At 34.5% G+C, this 19,109-nt stretch overlaps 1 protein-coding gene across 1 annotated transcript in view; it reads right to left on the bottom strand.

Moving 5' to 3' along the window:
* LOC148952035 (chitin deacetylase 8-like) overlaps positions 1 to 15,841 on the bottom strand; it is a 199,642-nt gene extending 183,801 nt beyond the window's left edge. Inside the window, exon 1 of the mRNA XM_089089492.1 lies at positions 15,704 to 15,841. Within this exon, the coding sequence (XP_088945618.1) occupies positions 15,704 to 15,783 (80 nt within the window). The 5' untranslated portion in view covers positions 15,784 to 15,841. The remainder of the gene's footprint in view (positions 1 to 15,703) is intronic.
* Between the last annotated feature and the right edge of the window lie 3,268 nt (positions 15,842 to 19,109).

Below are 19,109 nucleotides of genomic sequence, written 5' to 3'. Positions count from 1 at the left end.
CCATTTTTTCACTTTGATACTGTTACTTTGATACCAGTTTTGATAATTTGATGAATATTTGATATTTTTTAAGTTTGATTTTGAAATAAGGAATTTTTAAAAACTTGAAATCTTTTCAATCAAAAACGAACAAAAATTAATTAAAAAAACTTTCCGAAAAATAAGTTTTTCAAAGCAAAGTAAAGGCCATTTTAAACTTAAGCTCAACAGATATAAATCGCTTTTAAAATTCAAACTCAAAACGACCAGAAATTACTATTAAAGAATAAATGAAACCCAAAACGAACAGAAATTAAATAAACAAGCATAGGAAAGACATACAAGTAATAATATAAATGAATAAATAGATCTTAAAGGAGTAATGCTTAGATTGAATATGAAAATCAAGCTTAAAACAAAAAAAATGTTTCTATTGAATCATAAATGAAACTTAAAACGAACAGAAATTAAATAAACTATCAATGCAAACAATCATAGAATAGATATTAATGTTAATTAATAAATAAATCTTAAAACTAGTGAAACTTAAATTGAATAAGAAAATCAAGATTGAAACGAACAAAAATCACTACAAACAAGAGTTTGGGTATGACCTCCTTCTCTCAATGTAAAAGTCTAAAACCTACTCCGTCATTGGCGCTTTACTGAAAACTATATGCTTCTCTAGCAGTCTTGGAAAGTATAAATAGCATCAAACTGAATATTTGATGCATAATCATATTAATTGTTGAAAGATCCATCAATTCAAGAATTTATCTCACTGTAATCGTATTTTTATTTTCAATGCTGTAAGAAGTGGAAAAGAAAATATTTGTAATATAATTTGTTTTCAGTTAAGCGCCAATGACGCAATGGCGTTTTGTTTTTTATTTATAGTTAGGGAAGGAGGTAGTATCCAAACACTTTCTTGTAGTCAAACTGTATACGTCCTTAATTACTTTAAAAAGGGCTAATAAATTAAACTGAATATTTGACCTATAGTTATATTACTTGCTGAAAGCTCATCAGTTCAAAATGTTACTATAATTTTAATGTTTATTTTCAATATTAAGCACAAAAGAAAATATTTGTCATAAAATTGGTTTTCAGCAAAGCGCCAATGACGCAGTAGGTTTTAGACTTTTACAGTGAGAGAAGGAGGTTTTTCGGAAAGATTTTTTTAATTAATTGGCATACAGAGGGGAAAATCGATCGCTATAAATTTTCTACCACCTGGTCATTTAGTAATAAAGGTTGAACGGGTTACAAGCTGCTTAAATTGTGTAAATGTTTACGTATAGAAGATTCCCCTTAAAACATGGAATCTAAAAAGACAAAGACTATTGTAAATACAGAATTTATTCACAAAAAACACGTTATAAAATCACGAAATCGCAGAAGAAGCACTTACAAACACGACAAACGAAAAAAAAAATGTGAAATAAGGTTTATAAAAGGATAAAATATATGCAAAAACATGCGTGAATTAAAGAACGATGGGGTTTTTAGAAGACTAATCTAGAGGAGGGGGTTGCTATTAGAGGCAATTTTAAGTCCTATTGAGGTATTTCAGAGAGCTATTAATGAAAATGCAACATTTTCTGGGGGGCAAAACTATGCACACCCCTCCCCCCCCCCCCCCCGCTGACATGCGCACATTTGAATATTATTTTCTCTTAATATTACATATAATCTTGTTAAAAATTATTTTTTAGGCCTGAGAGCTTTTTTTTAACAGCGGAGCTTGGCATTTCATTGATAAAATGTGATAGTCCAAGTCAATTCACGTCACTTAGAATTTAAAACATTTCCTGAATGATCCTTCTCCTTATTTTTTTTTTATATAGAATTCAGCTGCATGGGGGCACCCTGCGACACCCGTCATCCTCACTTGAGCGTTTTTCTAACCCTTGAAAAGCCCAATGTATATATTTTCTATTGTTGTTTATTTTCCGACAATTCCCAACCTATACCACATTATGACTGGTCCAAAACACTTTCTAACACCTCATCAGCCCCAAGACATTTTTAGACATTCCTGTTAAAAATTATCCATTCAACGCATTGATTCAATTATTTCGTGAGCTAACCCTTTCATGCTGCTCCTTAAAAGCACATCACACCACCACGGTATTATGCAGCTGCCCCTTGCCAGCCACGTGGTACCCCCTTTTCACCTTCTAGGACATTTTCAACCTTTTCCCCAAAAAATAAGCTTGTAAATCTATATTGGACGTTGTTTTTAATTGCACAGCGGGACTTAGAATTTCATTGCTAGAATGTGATAGTCCAATTCAATTTACGCCACTTAGAATTTAAAACATTCCTGAATGATATTTTTCTTTATTTTCAATGGTCTTGTGAAAATCGGCTGCATGGTGGTACTTTAAGACACCCGTCATCATCATTTAAACGTTTACCAACGTGTGAATACCCCAATGCATCTATTTGCTTTGTTATTATTTTCCGACAATTCCCAACCTATGCCACAGTAAGACTGGTCCATTTCACCCTCTGACACCTCTTCTACCCCCACAAGACATTTTCAGACTTTCTTTTTTTTAAATCACGCATTAAATCTATTGATTCATATTTTCGCAAGCCCACCCTATCAAAATAATCTCCAAAACACTTCACACTACCACGAAAATGCAAAACTGTCCCCTACTATCCAAGTAACAGCCCTCTCGACACCCCTTAGGACATTTTCAACCTTTACCTACGAAAAGTAAACTTATGAATCTAAATTGAACACTGTCTTTATTTTAACAACAGGACTTAGAATTTCATTGTTACAATGTGATAGTCATTGGCAATTCTTGCCACTTGGAATTTAAAACATTTCTTGAACAAGCCTACTTCTTATTTGCAATCGTTGTACAAAAATTGGCTGCATGTTGGCAACCATGCAACACCCGTCATCATTTGAGCGTTTTTCTAACAATTTAAAATCCCCAATCAAAAACCAAATGTTATGTTGTTATTATCTTCTGGAAATTTCCAACCTGTAACACATTATGGCTGGTCCAAGACCCACCACCTAATCATTCCTAAGACATTTTCCAGATATTTTTGTGTTAAAAATCACGCATTAAATCTAGTAATTCTTGTTTTTGCAACCCCGCTCTCCCTGATACATCATGCCAAGTCCCAATGTGAGAGACACCATTGCTCCTCCTATGGCACCATCTACGACCCCATCATCATTCCTAAGACATTTCAAGATTTTTTTTTCATACGGTGATAAGCAATTCCACTTCACCTGCTTCTGACCCCCGGTTACAGCGGTTCTACCTCCAATTCTGCTGGCTTCCACCCCGGCTTAACCGACTCTAGCTCAATCTATGCCCCTCTGACCCCAGCTCCAAATCCAGCTCTGGATGTGTCAGTTCCAGATTTCCCACTTCTACCCCCAATTCCACATTTCCGATTCAGCCAATTCCACTCCAAGTTCTGCCAATTCCAAGATTTTGTAAGTGGCTACCTCTGTGGTAATCTATTACTGGTAAATGGCACTCCTTTGGTACACATTATCACGCTTGATGGTTTTTCAAGCTTTTTCCCCAGAAAATAACTTTATAAACTTAAAATGGCAACTGTTTCTTATTTGGCATTTTATTTTTATATTGCAACATTCCCCACCAATTCCTAGTCTATGACACTCAATGGCTAGCAGGCTGACATCTTCTGGTGTACATCATCACCCTTTAGGGTTTTTCACTCTTCCCCCCTCCCCCGCCAAAATAACTTTATAAACTAAAAATGACCACTGTTTTTTATTTGAAAACCGAAAACATGGTACTTTATCGTTATATTGCAACTTTCAAGGTCAATTCCTAGTCTATGACGCTGGCTAGCATGTTAGACCCTCCGGCTTGCGTTATCACACCTAAGCATTTGCAGTTACTTACCTGGGAAAATATCCGTTTACACTAGAATCAATCGTTTAAACTTAATGAAAAAACACTCAATAATGTCTCTTCCGATGAGTCCTGCCCGTTCAGACCAGCATGACACAAAGTACCACCCTTATGGCACACTCCAGTAAACATCCTAAGAAGTCACGAATATTCATTACATAATATAAAATATTTGTTACAAAACAAAAATAATTAAAAAAAAACAAAAATAAATCCTGAAAGATCACAAATTCCTATTACAAAATGTAAAATACTTGTTACAAAACAAAAAAAATCTTACAAAACAAAATGCATCCGAAAAAATCGCAAATTCTTCTTACAAAGAAAGATTAATTCGTAGAAAACGAGAAAAACTTCTTATTAAAGAAAAATACATCCTAAATAATTCCTACAAAAGACAAATACATTAAAAAATCAAAGATTGTTCTTACAAAACACAAAATTCATCTTCCGTCATACAAAATACTTCTTATTGGATATAAAAAGTTCAAAAATAATCCAAATATTTCCATCAAGACAGAAAAAGCTCTTTACAAAATACAAAAAGAATACTTTACACGATTCTAAAATAGTTCAGACAGAACGAGAAATAGTTGCTGCTGAACACAATATACTTGCTACAAAACAAAGAAATTCTAACATCACCCCAAATACTTCATATAAAACACGAAAAATCTCTAACAAAATCCAAATAATTCCCAAAAAACAGAAATAACTCTTAAAATACAAAAATACTTTACACAAATCTAAGTAATTCTAACAGAATGAAAAATCGTTGGTCTTGAACACAAAATACTTCTAACAACGCCCATTCTAACAACATAAAAATATAACACAACATCACAACACCTATCTAACAACAACAAAACAAAAATTCTAACAACACCCCATTTACAAATTATTGTTACAAAATATAGAAATACAGTACATAATTCTAAAATAGTTTTAACAGATAGAAAAATAGTTAGTACCGAACCCAATATACTTGTTACAAAACACAAAATTCTAAAAACAGCAAATACTTCTTCTAGAATGCAGAAAGTTCATACACAATTCGAAATAATTCCTATAAAACAGAAATAACTCTTAAAACATACAAAATACTTTTCACAATTCTAATATTGTTCTAAAACAATGAAAAATAGTTGCTGCAGAACACAAGATATTTGCTAAAAAACACAAAAATTCTAACAACATCCTAAGTACTTCTTATAGAATATCAAATTTCAAACATAATCCAAATAATTCCTACAAAACAGAAATAACTCTTACAAAATGCAAAAATACTTTAAACAATTCTAAAATAGTTCAATCAGAGAGAAAAATACTTGGTGTAGAACACAAAATACTTGCTACAAAACACAAAAATTCTAACAACACTTCATACACTTCTTATGGAATACAAAAAAGTTCAAACATAATTCAAAATCATTCCTACAAAACAAAAAATTATTCTTACAAATACGAAAAATACTTTACACAATTCTAATACTGTTCTAACAGAATGAAAAATAGTTGATGCAGAACACAAAATACTTGCTACAAAATAAAGAAATTTTAACATCACTCCAAATACTTCTTATAGAATACGGAAAAGTTCAAGCATAATCGACATAATTCCTACAGTTTTTCATTCTGTTAGAATTATTTTAGAATTTTGTAAATTTTTTTGGTATTTGTAAGAGTTATTTCAGTTTTGTAGAAATTTTTTGGATTATGCTTGAACTTTTTCGTATTCTATAAGAAGCATTTGGAGTGATTTCGGAATTTCTGTGTTTTGTAGCTAGGATTTTGTGTTCTGCATCAACTATTTTTCATTCTGTTAGAACTATTTTAGAATTGTGTAAAGTATTTTTCGTACTTTGTAAGAATTATTTGTTTTTTTGTAGGAATTATTTTAAATTATGTATGAACTCTTATGTATTCTATAAGAAGCGTATGGGATGTTGTTGAAAGTTGTTTGTTTTTTAGCAAGTATTTTGTTTACTATACCAACTATTTTTCACTCAGTTAGAACTATCTTAGAATATTGCAAAGTGTTTTTTTTTGTATTTTGTACGAGTTATTTCTTTTTTTGGAGAAATAATTTTGGATTATGTTTGAATTTTATGTATTTTATAACAAATATTTGGGTGTTGTTAGAATTTTTGTGTTTTGTACTAAGTATTTTGTGTTCTGCAGCAACTATTTTTCGTTCTGTTAAAACTACTTTAGAATTGAGTAAAGTAATTTTGTGTTTTATAAGAGTTATTTCTGTTGTTTAGGAATTTTTTGCATTATGTTCGGAGTTTTTGTAGAAATTCATTTGGATTATGTTTGAAGTTTTTGTATTTTATAAGAAATATTTGGGGTGTTGTTGGAATTTTGTCTTTTGTAGCAAGTATTTTGGGTTCTGCGACTATTTTTCACTCTGTAAAAACTATTTTAGAATTGTGTAAAGCATATTTATATTTTGTAAGAATAATTTTTAATTTCTTAGGAATTATTTCAGTTTATGCTTGAACTTTTTTTGTATTCCATAAGTAGTATATGGGGTTTTGTAAGAATTTTTGTGTTTTTGTAAGAAGTATTTTGTGTTCAAGACCAACATTTTTTAATTTTGTTAGAACTATTTAGAATTGTGTAAAGTTATTTTGTATTTGCAAGAGTTATTTCTGTTTTGTACGAATTATTTGGATTATATCGGACTTTTTCATATTCTATAAGAAGTATTTAGGGTGATGTTAAATTTTTGTATTTTGCAGCAAGTATTTTGTGTTTTGCCGCAACAATTTCTTGTTCTGTTAGAACTATTTTAGAATCGTGTAAAGTATTTTTTGTATTCTGTAAATATCGTTTTCTGTTTTTTAGGAAATATTTGGATTATGTTTGAACTTTTGTATTCTATAAGAATTATTTTATATGAAGTAAGAAGAATTTTGTATTTTTTAAGAACAATCTTTGATTTTCATAATATATTTTTGTTTTGTAGGAATTATTTAGGATGTATTTTGTTTCTAAGATTTGTTTTCTTTTTGAAAGAATTATGTTTGCTTCGTAAGAAGAATTTGAGATTACTTAGGTTGTATTTTTGTTTTGTAAGTTTTTTTTTATTGTAACAAGAATTTTTATTTTTAAGAAGAATTTGCGATCTTTTAGGATGTTTTTTTGTTTTTTAAGAATTATTTTTGTTCTTTAATAAGTATTTTACATTTTGTAATGAGAATTTGTAACCTTTTAGGTTGTTCACAGGAGGGTGCAATAGGGGTGGTACCTTGTCCACGCTTGCCTCAATTGGCAGGACTCATCAAAAGAGTCATTATCGAGGGTTTTTCATTAAATTTAAACGATTGATTCTAGTGTAAACGAATATGGTTTCAGGGAAATAGCTGACAATCCATTAGGTGTGAAAATACACGCCAGAGGGTCTCACATGCAAGCCATTGAGTATCGATACTAGGAATTGGCACGTAAGGTTGTAATATAACAATAAAGTTCCAAGTTTCTAGTGTTCAAATAAAAAATAGTGGCCATTTTTAATTTAAAAAGTTATTTTCGTGGGGGAAAAGCTTGAAAACCCTTAAGCGTGATTATATGCACCAGAAGGTGTACTAGCTATTGAGTGTCATAGACTAGGAATTGGCACGGACCGTTGCAATATAAGAACAAAATACTAAGTTTCCGGTGTTCAAGTAAAAAACAGTGATAATTTTTAGTTTATAAATATATTTTTGTGGGGGAAAAGCTTGAAAACCCATAAGTGTGATAATATACACCAGAGGGGTGCTCTCTGGTACTAATAGATTACCAAGGAGGTAGCCGTATACAAAATCTTAGAATTGTTGGAACTTGAAGTGGAATGGGCTGAATTGGAAATGTGGAAAGGGGGGAGAAGTGGGGAATCCAGAACTGACACAACTAGAGCTGGATTTGTAGTTGGGTTTGGAGGGGCATAAATCGAGCTAGAGTAAGTTGAGCCGGGATAGAAACCAGCAGAATTGGAAGTCGAACCGTTTTAACCGGGGTCAGAAGTGGAGGAAGTCGAATGAGTCATCGCCCTATCAAAAAAATAATCTTGAAATGTCTTCAGAATGATATTGGGGTGGTAATTGGCGTCAGAGGGGGAGTAATAGTCTGGCACACGTTGGGAATTGGCTTGGTGTATCAGGGAGCGATGGGTTGCGAAAACATGAATCAATAGATTTAATGCGTGCTTTTTAACACGGAAGTATCTGGAAAATGTCTTGGGAATGATGAGGTGGCGTCTCATACCAGTCTTAGTGTGGCACAGGTTGGGAATTGTCAGAAATAATAGCAAAAACAATATGCATTGGGGCATTCCAGCGTTAGAAAAACACTTAAATGATGATGATGGGTGTCGCATGGGTGTCACCATGTAGCCAATTTTTTAAAACCATTAGAAATAAGGAGTAGGCTCGTTCAAAAAAAAATTTAATTTCAATTGGCGTGAATTGCCTTGGACTATCATATTCTAACAGTGAAATGGTAAGTCCTGTTGTTCAAAAAAATAGTGTTCAATTTATATTTATAGGATCGTTTTGGAGGGAAAGTTTGAAAATGTCCTAGGGGGTGATGTGATGAGAGGTGTGCCACTTGGATGGTAGGGGCAGTTTTGTAAAGCCGTGCTGTTGTGAGGTGTTTTTGAGATCATCATGATAGGGCTGGGTTGCGAAAACATGAATCAATAGATTTAATGCGTGATTTATAACAAGAAATGTATGAAAATGTCTTGTGGTTGATGAAGAGGTTTCAGAAGGTGTTATGGTCTAGTCATAGTGTGATATAGGTTGGGAATTGTCGGAAAATACTAGCAATAGAAAATATATCCATTGGAATATTCAAACGTTAGAAAACGCTTAAATGGTGATGACGGGTGTCGTAAGATGCCACCATGCAGCCAATTTTCATAAGAACATTGGAAATAGAAGAAGAATCATTCAGGAAACTTTTAATTATAAATGGCGTGAATTGCCTTGGACTATCACATTCTAGCACTGAAATGCTAAGTCCCGCTGTTAAAATAAAAAAAAAGTGTTCAATTTAGATTTACAAGCTTATTTTGGTGGGAGAAAGTTGAAATTGTCCTAGGGGGTGATGAGGGGGTTGCCACGTGGGTGGTAGGGGGTAGATGCTTAATACTGTGCTGGTGTGAGGTGTTTTGAGGAGCATCATGAAAGGGTAATGAAAATGTGTTGAATGTATAATTTTTAACAGGAATGTCTGAAAATGTCTTGGGGTGATGATAAGGTGTTAGAAGGTGTCACGGACCAGTCATAGTGTGACATAGGTTGGGAATTGATGGAAAATAATTTCAATAGAAAATATATCCATTGGGGTATCCAAACGTTAGAAAACACTTAAATGATAAAGACGGGTGTTGCAGGGTGCGACCATGCAGCAAACTTTTCTAATAGCCATTGAATAATATGGAGAAGGATCATTTAGAAAATATTTTAAATTCTAAGTGGCGTGAATTGTTTTGAACTATCACATTCTAGCAATGAAATGCCAAGACCCTCTTTTCAAATAAAAGAAGCTCTCAATAGGGCCTTGAAACTTACCTTTAATAAGATTTTGTGTAATTTGAAGAGAAAATAATATTCAAATATGCGTATGTTAGCTGGGGGTGCTTAGTCTTGCCCAAAAAACGTTGCATTTTCATTAACAGCCCTCCGAAACATCTCAATAGGGCTTAAGATTTGCCTGCAATAACAGCCCTCCTCCTCTGGAATTGTCTGCTAGGAGCCTTATCTTTCTTTATTTCACGTATGTTTTTGCATATATTTTTTTCCTTTATAAGCATTTTTTCACTTTTCATTTTTAGTTTGTCGTGTTTTTAAGTGCTTTTTCAGTGATTTATTGATTTTATAACGTTTTTTTTTCAATAAATTTTGTATTTACAATGATCTGCATCTTTTTAGATTCCATGTTCCAAGGGGAACCTTCAATATGTAAACATTTACACAATTTAAGCGTCTTGTAACCATTCTCGCCATTATTACTAAATGACCAGGTGATAGCAAATTTCTAGTAATTGATTTTCCCCCTCTGCAAGTCCTTCATTGCATCTGTAGGAAACACGCAATCGTCATTCAAGCATGTGTGAAAAGGGGGCTCTCCTCGCATTTAATCGCGAGGTTATTATTAGGTTATTTCGCGTTTAATTAAGGTTATTTCAAAGAGTTTATCAGCCAAAACAGAATATTAGAAATAGGTTGGTGGTCCTCTCAGTTAGGGCTCAGCTCCACTGGATGGGAATCACCTTTTGGGTCCTAATGTCGAAAAAAACTTTAGAATATAATGGTATTCTGAGAAAAATGCATCGAAAGAAAATGAAATCTCAAAAAGTATTATGTAAAAATCAGCGGGTTTGTCCTCCTAATTTAACCCGAGGTGTCCTCCTCGGGTTCTGAAAAAATAGGTCACGTTTTAATCCTTCATCCGTAAACATTTGCCATTGCATAAGAACCAAAGAAATGTTGAAAAACATCCTGAAAAAATATTCCTTGAAGAAAAATGTATTAAAAAACGTCTTGAGATGTCCTGAAACATCTTGAAACGTCTTGAAGAGAGATGTTTTGAAATATCTTGAAACGTCTTGAAAAAATATCTGTGTGTCATCCATAAACATTCCACATTACGTAAAAACTAAAGAAAAAAAATGTTTTGAAAGGAAAAAAGCCTTAAATATCTTGAAAGAAAAACAACATCCTGAAAGAAAATGAAATCACAATAAAATGTTATGTAACATTGATGTGGGCACTTTCATTGCGTAACACTCAATTGTCCGCTATCAGTACGTAAGGCCAAAGTGTGCATCGCCATTACGTAATGGCCATGTTGCGCTGCCATTACGTAACACCCTACGTATGAGCTGCCATTGCGTAACACCTGCGTGTACGCCGTCCTTAAGTTACTCCCGATAAATCTACTAAGTCATGCATTTCCCTCAATTCCAATTACATAGGTTAAAATTTTCCTATGATATAACACCTGTTGAGTCAAACAATACTCTCAACCCCGATTATGTAGCAACCGAATGTAAACCTTGTCTTAACTAACACCTGCGTCTCTTAGATTCCCGCTATGACTTAACTAACACCTGCTCTCGTGACCGGACGTATTGCGGGTCCCTTTAAATTAGGACTCTTTTGGGAATCCAGGGGCTTGTCTTCCCAAATGTAAATGACGTAACACCTACTGGCAATTTAAAACAGGGATGTCGCGAGAATTCAGGGCTGTTACAGGAACCCAGGGTGTCGTGGGAATCTTGCTATGGGGGTTGTGGAATAGATTGAGGGGATACTACTCCAGTTCCCTTGCTCTTCCTAAACATTTCTTGAAACTTGTATCTCAATCCCCATCCTCCATCTCAGGAAGTAACATTTAAAAAAGTTTTATAGTCTAGCCTAGGTGAATATTCTGCCTGTTAATTTACTCCATTGCTTCCCTGTTCATAAATTGAAATTCCAACTTGTGCCAACAATGGCAACACTTTGGGTAGATTGGAGATGCATATTTAAAGGCCCGGGCCCCCAACGGTCCTTGAAATCCCTTTTACTCTACCCTCCCCTGACACTTCAAAAGCTTCTGATTTACCTCACAAGTCGTTCTGGGGTTGTTGCAGATATGCCACTTTGATAACCTGGAAACGTGGTTTCTTTTGATTTGCTTTTGTCCCTTTCCCAAATCGCTAATTGATGTCAACTAGGACACTTTGAAAATTTATAGCTCCATTCCCTTAGCTCTTCCCACGAAAGTGCACATAAACAATTTTGATAACTGGTTGCACATGGCTACTTTCGGTCTGTATCGCTACTTAACTGGGACTAGAACCTGGTGAAACAGGGACTATTGGTGCCATAAACTTAAACTGATTAAATTCAAGATTTTTACTCTTTTCCCTCCCTGATTCTCTCTAGAAGTTTCAGTTTAATGTCCAAATGTGTTCTGTGGATATTAAACATGCATTGTTTTGATCACCTGGCATCATATAGCGTCTTTTTATTTACTTTTTTGCTCTACTGTGAAAAGATTGTAGGTTTCATTGGACTAATAGTGGAAAACGGTTTTGGTCGATCAGAAGAAATGTTTTAGCCTCCCCGTCCATTTTTCCCTTCCCCAAGTTGAATTTTCAGATATGCTTGCCCCTCCCATACACTTCCATAAATATTATTTTGATGCTCCAACCGTTTACGTTGGAGCACCTAAGGTTTAGGTGGATCTGAGAGGGAAAACTCCCATTCCCCCAGAAAATTATTTGAAGACTCTCTGCCCTTTCTACTTCTTTCCCTTACACCACCTTAGATTTTGAAATCCATCCTCGAGGCTGCTCCCAAGATATTGCACCTATGGCATTTTGATAAATTGGATCAACATGGTGTCTTTTGATTTACTTCGCTAGATAACAGGACATAAATTATAAGTCCCATGTGAGCTTTTATTTCAAAAACATTTTAGAACATAAAAAAATGTTTTGTCCCTTCGCCCTCCACTACTACAAAAGTTAAATTCTCTTTGACCCACCTTCCCTTTTCTTTCCCTTGTAGTGGCTGGAATTTTCAGCCTCGTCTCCCAAGTCACTTCCATTATTTCCCAGATATACAATTTCTAAAAGTTGGATACACATAGTGTTTTTACATCGAAGCCATATCCAATGGGTAATGTTACGGGTTTAAGCCCTCCCCCCTGAAATTTTTGTTCGACTTGAAAAAACGAAACAAATATTTGTATAGTCACGTTTTATGCGTTTAAATTTTTTTTGTGAGCCACCTATGAAAAAAATGCAAACAAAAATCCTGAACACGATCTTGCATCCTCATGCCTTCCTTCCTCTCCTAAGTATAGACTTGAGGAACAGTCGACCCCCCCCCCCCAACAATATAGCGTTGCGTCTAATTTTCTAACTTTACAAAAACAAGTGAAAGCGAACAAGTAGCTGGTAAAATCAAATCCATAAAATTGGTTGTTACGAGTTACAAACTTACCTTATGGACACAAATGCATGGATACAAACTACACACAAAATTACAAATTTAAGGGGATGTGATACGATAAGGAGTTGCCCTGTCTCGTCAATTATTAACGTTTTTAGTTTGTGGGGGTAAATTATTTAGAATTATGTTGGCGGCCATGATGTAACTTGTAGAACATAGATAAAAGATTTAAATAAACGAGAGAAAACTAAAAGCCGACATTGAATTTCCCAGATATCTTAAAAAAAACTATTTAATTTCTTTCAATTTGGGCCTGATATAGAGATATTCAGTTTTGATGAGACTTACATCATCAGAAAGTATGAATTCTGTTTTTTCTATTAATTGGACCAGAATTGTCTAATTTAAGTACAGGAAAGGTCAGTTCCTAAAATTTTCTAGTCTACCTGATCAAAAAATAATGAAAATCCGCTCAAAGGAATTATCTTTTGACTGATGTTGCCGCTTCGGGAATTTCTGCGCTGTCAACCGACTTGATTGACAGACTAGCCGAGAAAAGGTAACTATATTTCAGTATCTTAATGAAGCAATTAGGTCAAAGTTATGTCATAGTTAGGCATTGTGGACATGTTTTCTTTTACATTTTTTACTTAGTATTAAGTAAACTTTGGCAAGTGAAAGACAAGCTACTGTGATATTGCGCAATTTGTATATCCATATTAAATTTTCAATTACGACCAACGAACATAAGTTGAATTCGATTAATTGAACTCGAATGAATACGATTGTTTGATTGTTACAATCATTTGTATCTGTTGAACCACTAAGTTGTTACTTAGTTAAATTCTAAGATAGTTGAAGTTCTATATATGGCAGAAAAAGGAACAGGAGACGGCTCAACTTCAAGAGTGGTCAAGTCCACCGTCCGGCTTAAGAGAAATAAATGTGTTTTCCTTGACAATAAAAAAAGCGTCTATTTAAAGAGGAACCATAACTATTTTCATCAATTTCAGATGCTGCTGGAATGTTGCAACCTTGACCTGGGATTTTTTGTTGTGTACTTTGGCAAAGGAGATATCCACGCTGAAAAAATTAACTGCGGCAAAATTTTCTGGCAACAGAAAATGTTTCCAAAGCTCCATAAATTTTATATGGAAGCATTGTTTCCAGAAATTGTGGACGGAAGAGTGTCACGCAATATAGCAATCCACGAGCCATTTCTAGGCACTTCGACGGATAAATAAAACCCTCACAAATTCAAATTAGGATAGCTAGGTTAGTTTCTAGCTGAATTTATAAATATATGCATGTAATTATACCATATTGTACCCAAATAAACATTTCTTTTAAGGTTGGGCTAAGACCCCGGTAGGGTTTCCGTCAGGGGCGTAATTTCGTCAAAATACTGGGAGGGGGGGCAAATCTGGAGCCAATTTTCCCAAACCAAGTAAAAATGACAGTAAAAAACTAAAAAATAAGCCGTTTGGTATCATATAGGCACTATTTAGTAATTTAAGAGTGCTATAAAGGTACTAATACTATATAAAGGTAACTTATAGTACTGTAAAGGTACTAGAAAACTATATACTAGAAAACTGATCTGTTTCTGTTGATGCTTGAATTATGCAGGTTTATCTTAGTTTAGACAAGATTTTGGAAAACGCTAAATTTCAGCTGGGGGGGGGGCAAACTAGGGTCTTGGGGGAGGCAGACCAAGGTCTGGGAGGGGTTGTTTCCCCCTGCCCCATAGCAAACGACGCCCCTGGTTTTCTTCAAACCTACCATCCAGTTAACATTTTTATATATTTATGGTGTCCCAGCTAATCCCCCACTCTATTTTTCCAACATAATTAAAAATCTTAGAACGATTGTCACCGGTAAACCCAGAGAAAAAACACGGTTTTGAATTTGACTTTCGACGAAAATCTTTAAGTTGTTTATGCTTTTATAGTGTCCAAATAATTCCCCGCTCCCCCACCCAAAGAAAACAGTTTGAATTCAACTTTCAATGATTTTTCGTACTTGCTTTTGTATTTACATTTTTCTGGCTAATGACCCTCCTGGATGATTCCCTCCCTAGACGGTTACCCGTCAAAAAATTAAACCTGCGTATAAGATTTCGCTGATTTGATAAAAATACCAGTTCAATCAAAATTCTATCTCTTGTACTTATTTTTGTTCTGTCGAGCTGTGATGCATTCGTAAAAAACAAATGTGCTTTCACTCATTCCTTAGCAAATGTCAACGTTTATCACTTGTCAACCACCAAATTCTTGATTGATCTTGATAACTAAGCCCCCTAGATAGGTCCTTTGTCCTTTGACAAATTTACAGACAAAAGAATATGAAAATGTAGCAATAGACAACCACATTTCCCTACGAAATATCCCTTCTCCATTTGCTGTAGAAACAGATATATAGATTTAGTTTTCGAGTTTTCATTTGTTTTCGAGACGTTCTGTGCCGTAGCCTACAATTTCATTTTTCCCCACAAATAGAAATAAATTTTTCTTGGACTCAAAACCCTTTTTTTTACGGTTTAAGTTTCCTAATGGAAAAAATGCACACTGCTTTTTTTCTTTCTTTTTTTTACCAGTTTCAACAACCATTGAATTACACATTGAAGGTTTTTCTGATATCCCAAACAAATTGAAATGAATTTTGTTGTCAAAATTTCTTATTTATCAACTATTCCGGGGCAAAGGTCGTTCAAAATCCAAAAAGATAAAATAAATGAAAAACTAGGAGAGCCATAATAATCATAAGATTACACCGTGGGGGGGGGACTAAAAATCTCCTGTGTTTTTCCTTGATAACTGCTTTACTATCTTATGCAAGCTAAATTGTCCTGAACATATATAAACTTACTGAACGCAGCCTTCTGCAACTTTCGCGCTAGGAGCGCAGCCTACAAGCCCCAAAAAAGCGAACACCAACAGAACCTTCATTATCACAAGGATTCATACAAACTAAGAAATCTTTTAAAATCAATCATATTTAGGGAATTTTTAATTGTTATCTTTTGTTGACTTTCTGTACTGATGTTATCGATGAATTGACGCAATAAAATTGGGTTTCCAGGATTCACTTGAAATTATATTTGATATTACAAAAATTTGAAAGGCAGTAGTCAAAGGATGCCTTTTTTATAATCTTAACCAAACGAATGTGTTTTCAGGCTCGATTAAACTCTGATAACGTTTTATAAAGGCAAAAGTGCGATTATTAACGATTTGAAAACGTTCTGCTGTTACAAGTTCGTATACTCAATTATTTTGAAAATGGAGCGGGAAGGGGAGAATAAAAACAAAAAACAAAATTATTGCTACAATATGAGTTTCCCAGCTACTATTAAAAATATAGCCTTTATTCTAGTATAAACTTCATAAAAATTCTCTTTGTGACCGATAGCACAAAATAAAATTACTGAACGGTACGTCTAGAGGACTTAACACCGCGTCCTATTGATACAAATAACTACATAAGAGTACACATTTTCAGTAATTTAATTTTAAGGAAACACCCAAAAAACATTTTTCATATCTGTCTACCCCCCCCCCCCCCTGAATCGAAACTCATGGATGCGGAATAGAAACTGCCGATACAGTTTCTTAAAAAAATTACTTTCAGAACAGAAGAGAATCAAATTTAGTCAGGCTACGAATATTGTTGTTCTCAAAGCTTTCTATTTTCTATAACATCAAGTTAAACAAAATATTTTACCCTAAAAAATAAAAAAACAAAACAAACAGATTATTTCAATCCGTTCACGAGCAACAACTACCGAACTCCTTTGGTGCTGTTGTTCTTGGTTGTGAATCTTTAAAACCTAGAGAATCACTTTAGAATCAGAGGCAACGCTATAACGTTGCCTTTGGTAAAGGCCATACGGCTCCAAAGTTTTATTATTATTAGTGTTTTTCCCAGAGGCACTTCATATGGAAAAGGTCGTCATATAAACTTCAAAGGGGGCTCATTCAAATCGAAATCGAGAGTTCTAGTGCCCTTTTTAAGGGTCAAAAGTGATTGGAAGGCAACTAAAACCCCTTCCACGCCAAACATTTCCCCAAACACATCCAATCAAAATTTTGAGATAGCCATTTTGTTCACATAGTTGACAGAAATTATGTCTTTGAGGAGGACACTCCCCCCACAGGCCTCAGAGTAGAAGGCTATCTACTCTGGGCACCAAATATGGGCATAGAGTCCCTAGGGAGAACACGTGGTTAATGGCGTCAATGACCTAAATTTCCAAGGTCGATTTATTTGTTGTTTCTAGGTGTAATAACTCCGGGACGAAGGTTGCACATGTGCATTGAATTCTAACGGGAACAATGTTATTGATCTAGGACTCGAGGGGGAAGTGAATTTCCAAAAACTTGATTGCGTAATCGAAGGGGAAGTGGATTTTCGAGAACTTGATTGCGTAATCGAAGGGGAAGTGGATTTCCGAGAAATTGATTGCGTAATCGATTGGGAATTTTATTGATCCGATAACGGGAAACAGTTAGATCAAGTGTTTCCTTCTCGGCCAATCAGAGGGCTTCTTACATCTCCTTTCTAAGCCAATCAGAGACTTGCTTACATATGATTTTCCCCGTTACATAACAATTCACCCTTGAAATTTCGTATATAACGAGCATGTAATGTGATTAAATTATCAAAAAGTATTTTGATACAGTGCAAACAACAATTGATAAATTTGATGAATTAGAATCTATGACAGCCAAAATTATCAATGTAAGTTCTGATTTAATACATTTTTATTTTAAAAATAAAATTATTTTAATTGGTCACCCTCTAGTATATTTAGGTAAGTACCCCCTCCCCCACAAACCTAACCACCATGCAATCCTTATACTCACTAGGAAACATAAAATATGTCCTTTTTATTACCTAAACCCCCTCAACCCACCCCCCCACTGTTTTTACAAGTATAATTCTTGCCAATAGAAATATTTCTCTTTTTTCAATAAATTTATTCTTTCTGTAAGCCTATCAAAAAGTGACATTCAACTTCTGTCTATCCCATAGCTATTAATAAACCGTTTCCATTTAAGCCATAACAGCCGTGTACTTGACTGAAAAACAATTTTACGCAATGATTTAAATAGGTGATAATTATCTGACACCCCACAATTGCACATCCTGCTTGCTAATACTTTACGTTAGCGACTTGACCAAAAGTTTTCAATGATAAAAAGGATTTGTTTCCCTCTGTATCAAATTAAAGCAGTTTTAAGCAAAAAGAGATTGCTGTTTATTAAGCTTGTGGATTCGTAACCTTGTATTTGCAGGAGAACCGGTGAAACGGGATGATTTCCAAAAATAATTACTAACAATATATTTAGGACATTGATGAAAGGGGGGGGGAGGGGACATGCCTCAAGTCTATCGCCATTATTGTAAAATGAAAACAAAGATTTGCATGAAAAGTAAGGTTAGGTTGGGATGTCTATGAATAAGCCTTTTTCAATTAATTAAAATAGCATTTGATGTCTGAGTTTAGTATATTTTTACTTTTTGCTTTACTGAAAATGCGGGCGTAGGGGGACCTTTCTTAGTGATAAATACTTTTCTAGACGAAATTATGTGGATGAGGATACTAACTTTCTTTTCTGTAAAAAGGGGGAAATTATTTCGATACTAACTTTTTTCTCTTCCTTTAAGGCCAATTATGAAGAATGCCCTAAATACATTCTTAGACCACACTGGCTATACATGACAAACGAAACTCAGAGAAGAGAGAAAATAACAAAATGAAAAATAAAATCAAAAAGGGTGAAAAAACGAGGATTTTGTCAGCCAGCGAACCATGAAGAAGACAAAATATAAGCAAATATTTCGACAAGGACCTCCGCCAAGTCGTCCTCAGTGCTAAACAAAAACAAAAAAAGAGAAGAAAAGAGAAGAGATTCTCGTTTTTTTTTCTTCTCTTTTTTGTTTTTGTTTAGCACTGAGGACGACTTGGCGGAGGTCCTTGTCGAAATATTTGCTTATATTTTGTCATCTTCATGGTTCGCTGGCTGACAAAATCCTCGTTTTTTCACCCTTTTTGATTTTATTTTTCATTTTGTTATTTTCTCTCTTCTCTGAGTTTCGTTTGAAGAATGCCCTTCGCAGCCACCCAGTAAGAGAGCAAGAGAGGGTGAGGCAGCCCCATCAGTGCCAGCCCCCATACAGTCTGGGCATAAACCAAAAAGAGAATGGGCCATAAGGATGGTGAACCTCACGGGCTCATCTATGCAAGCCCATGACATTGCTGGCCCAGCTG

This window comes from Artemia sp. Qi Xiang Cuo, chromosome 5 (genome assembly GCF_049724085.1).
Source record: "Artemia sp. Qi Xiang Cuo chromosome 5, ASM4972408v1, whole genome shotgun sequence".
Taxonomy (NCBI): domain Eukaryota; kingdom Metazoa; phylum Arthropoda; class Branchiopoda; order Anostraca; family Artemiidae; genus Artemia; species Artemia sp. Qi Xiang Cuo.
This window is presented reverse-complemented; position numbering and strand designations above follow the sequence as displayed.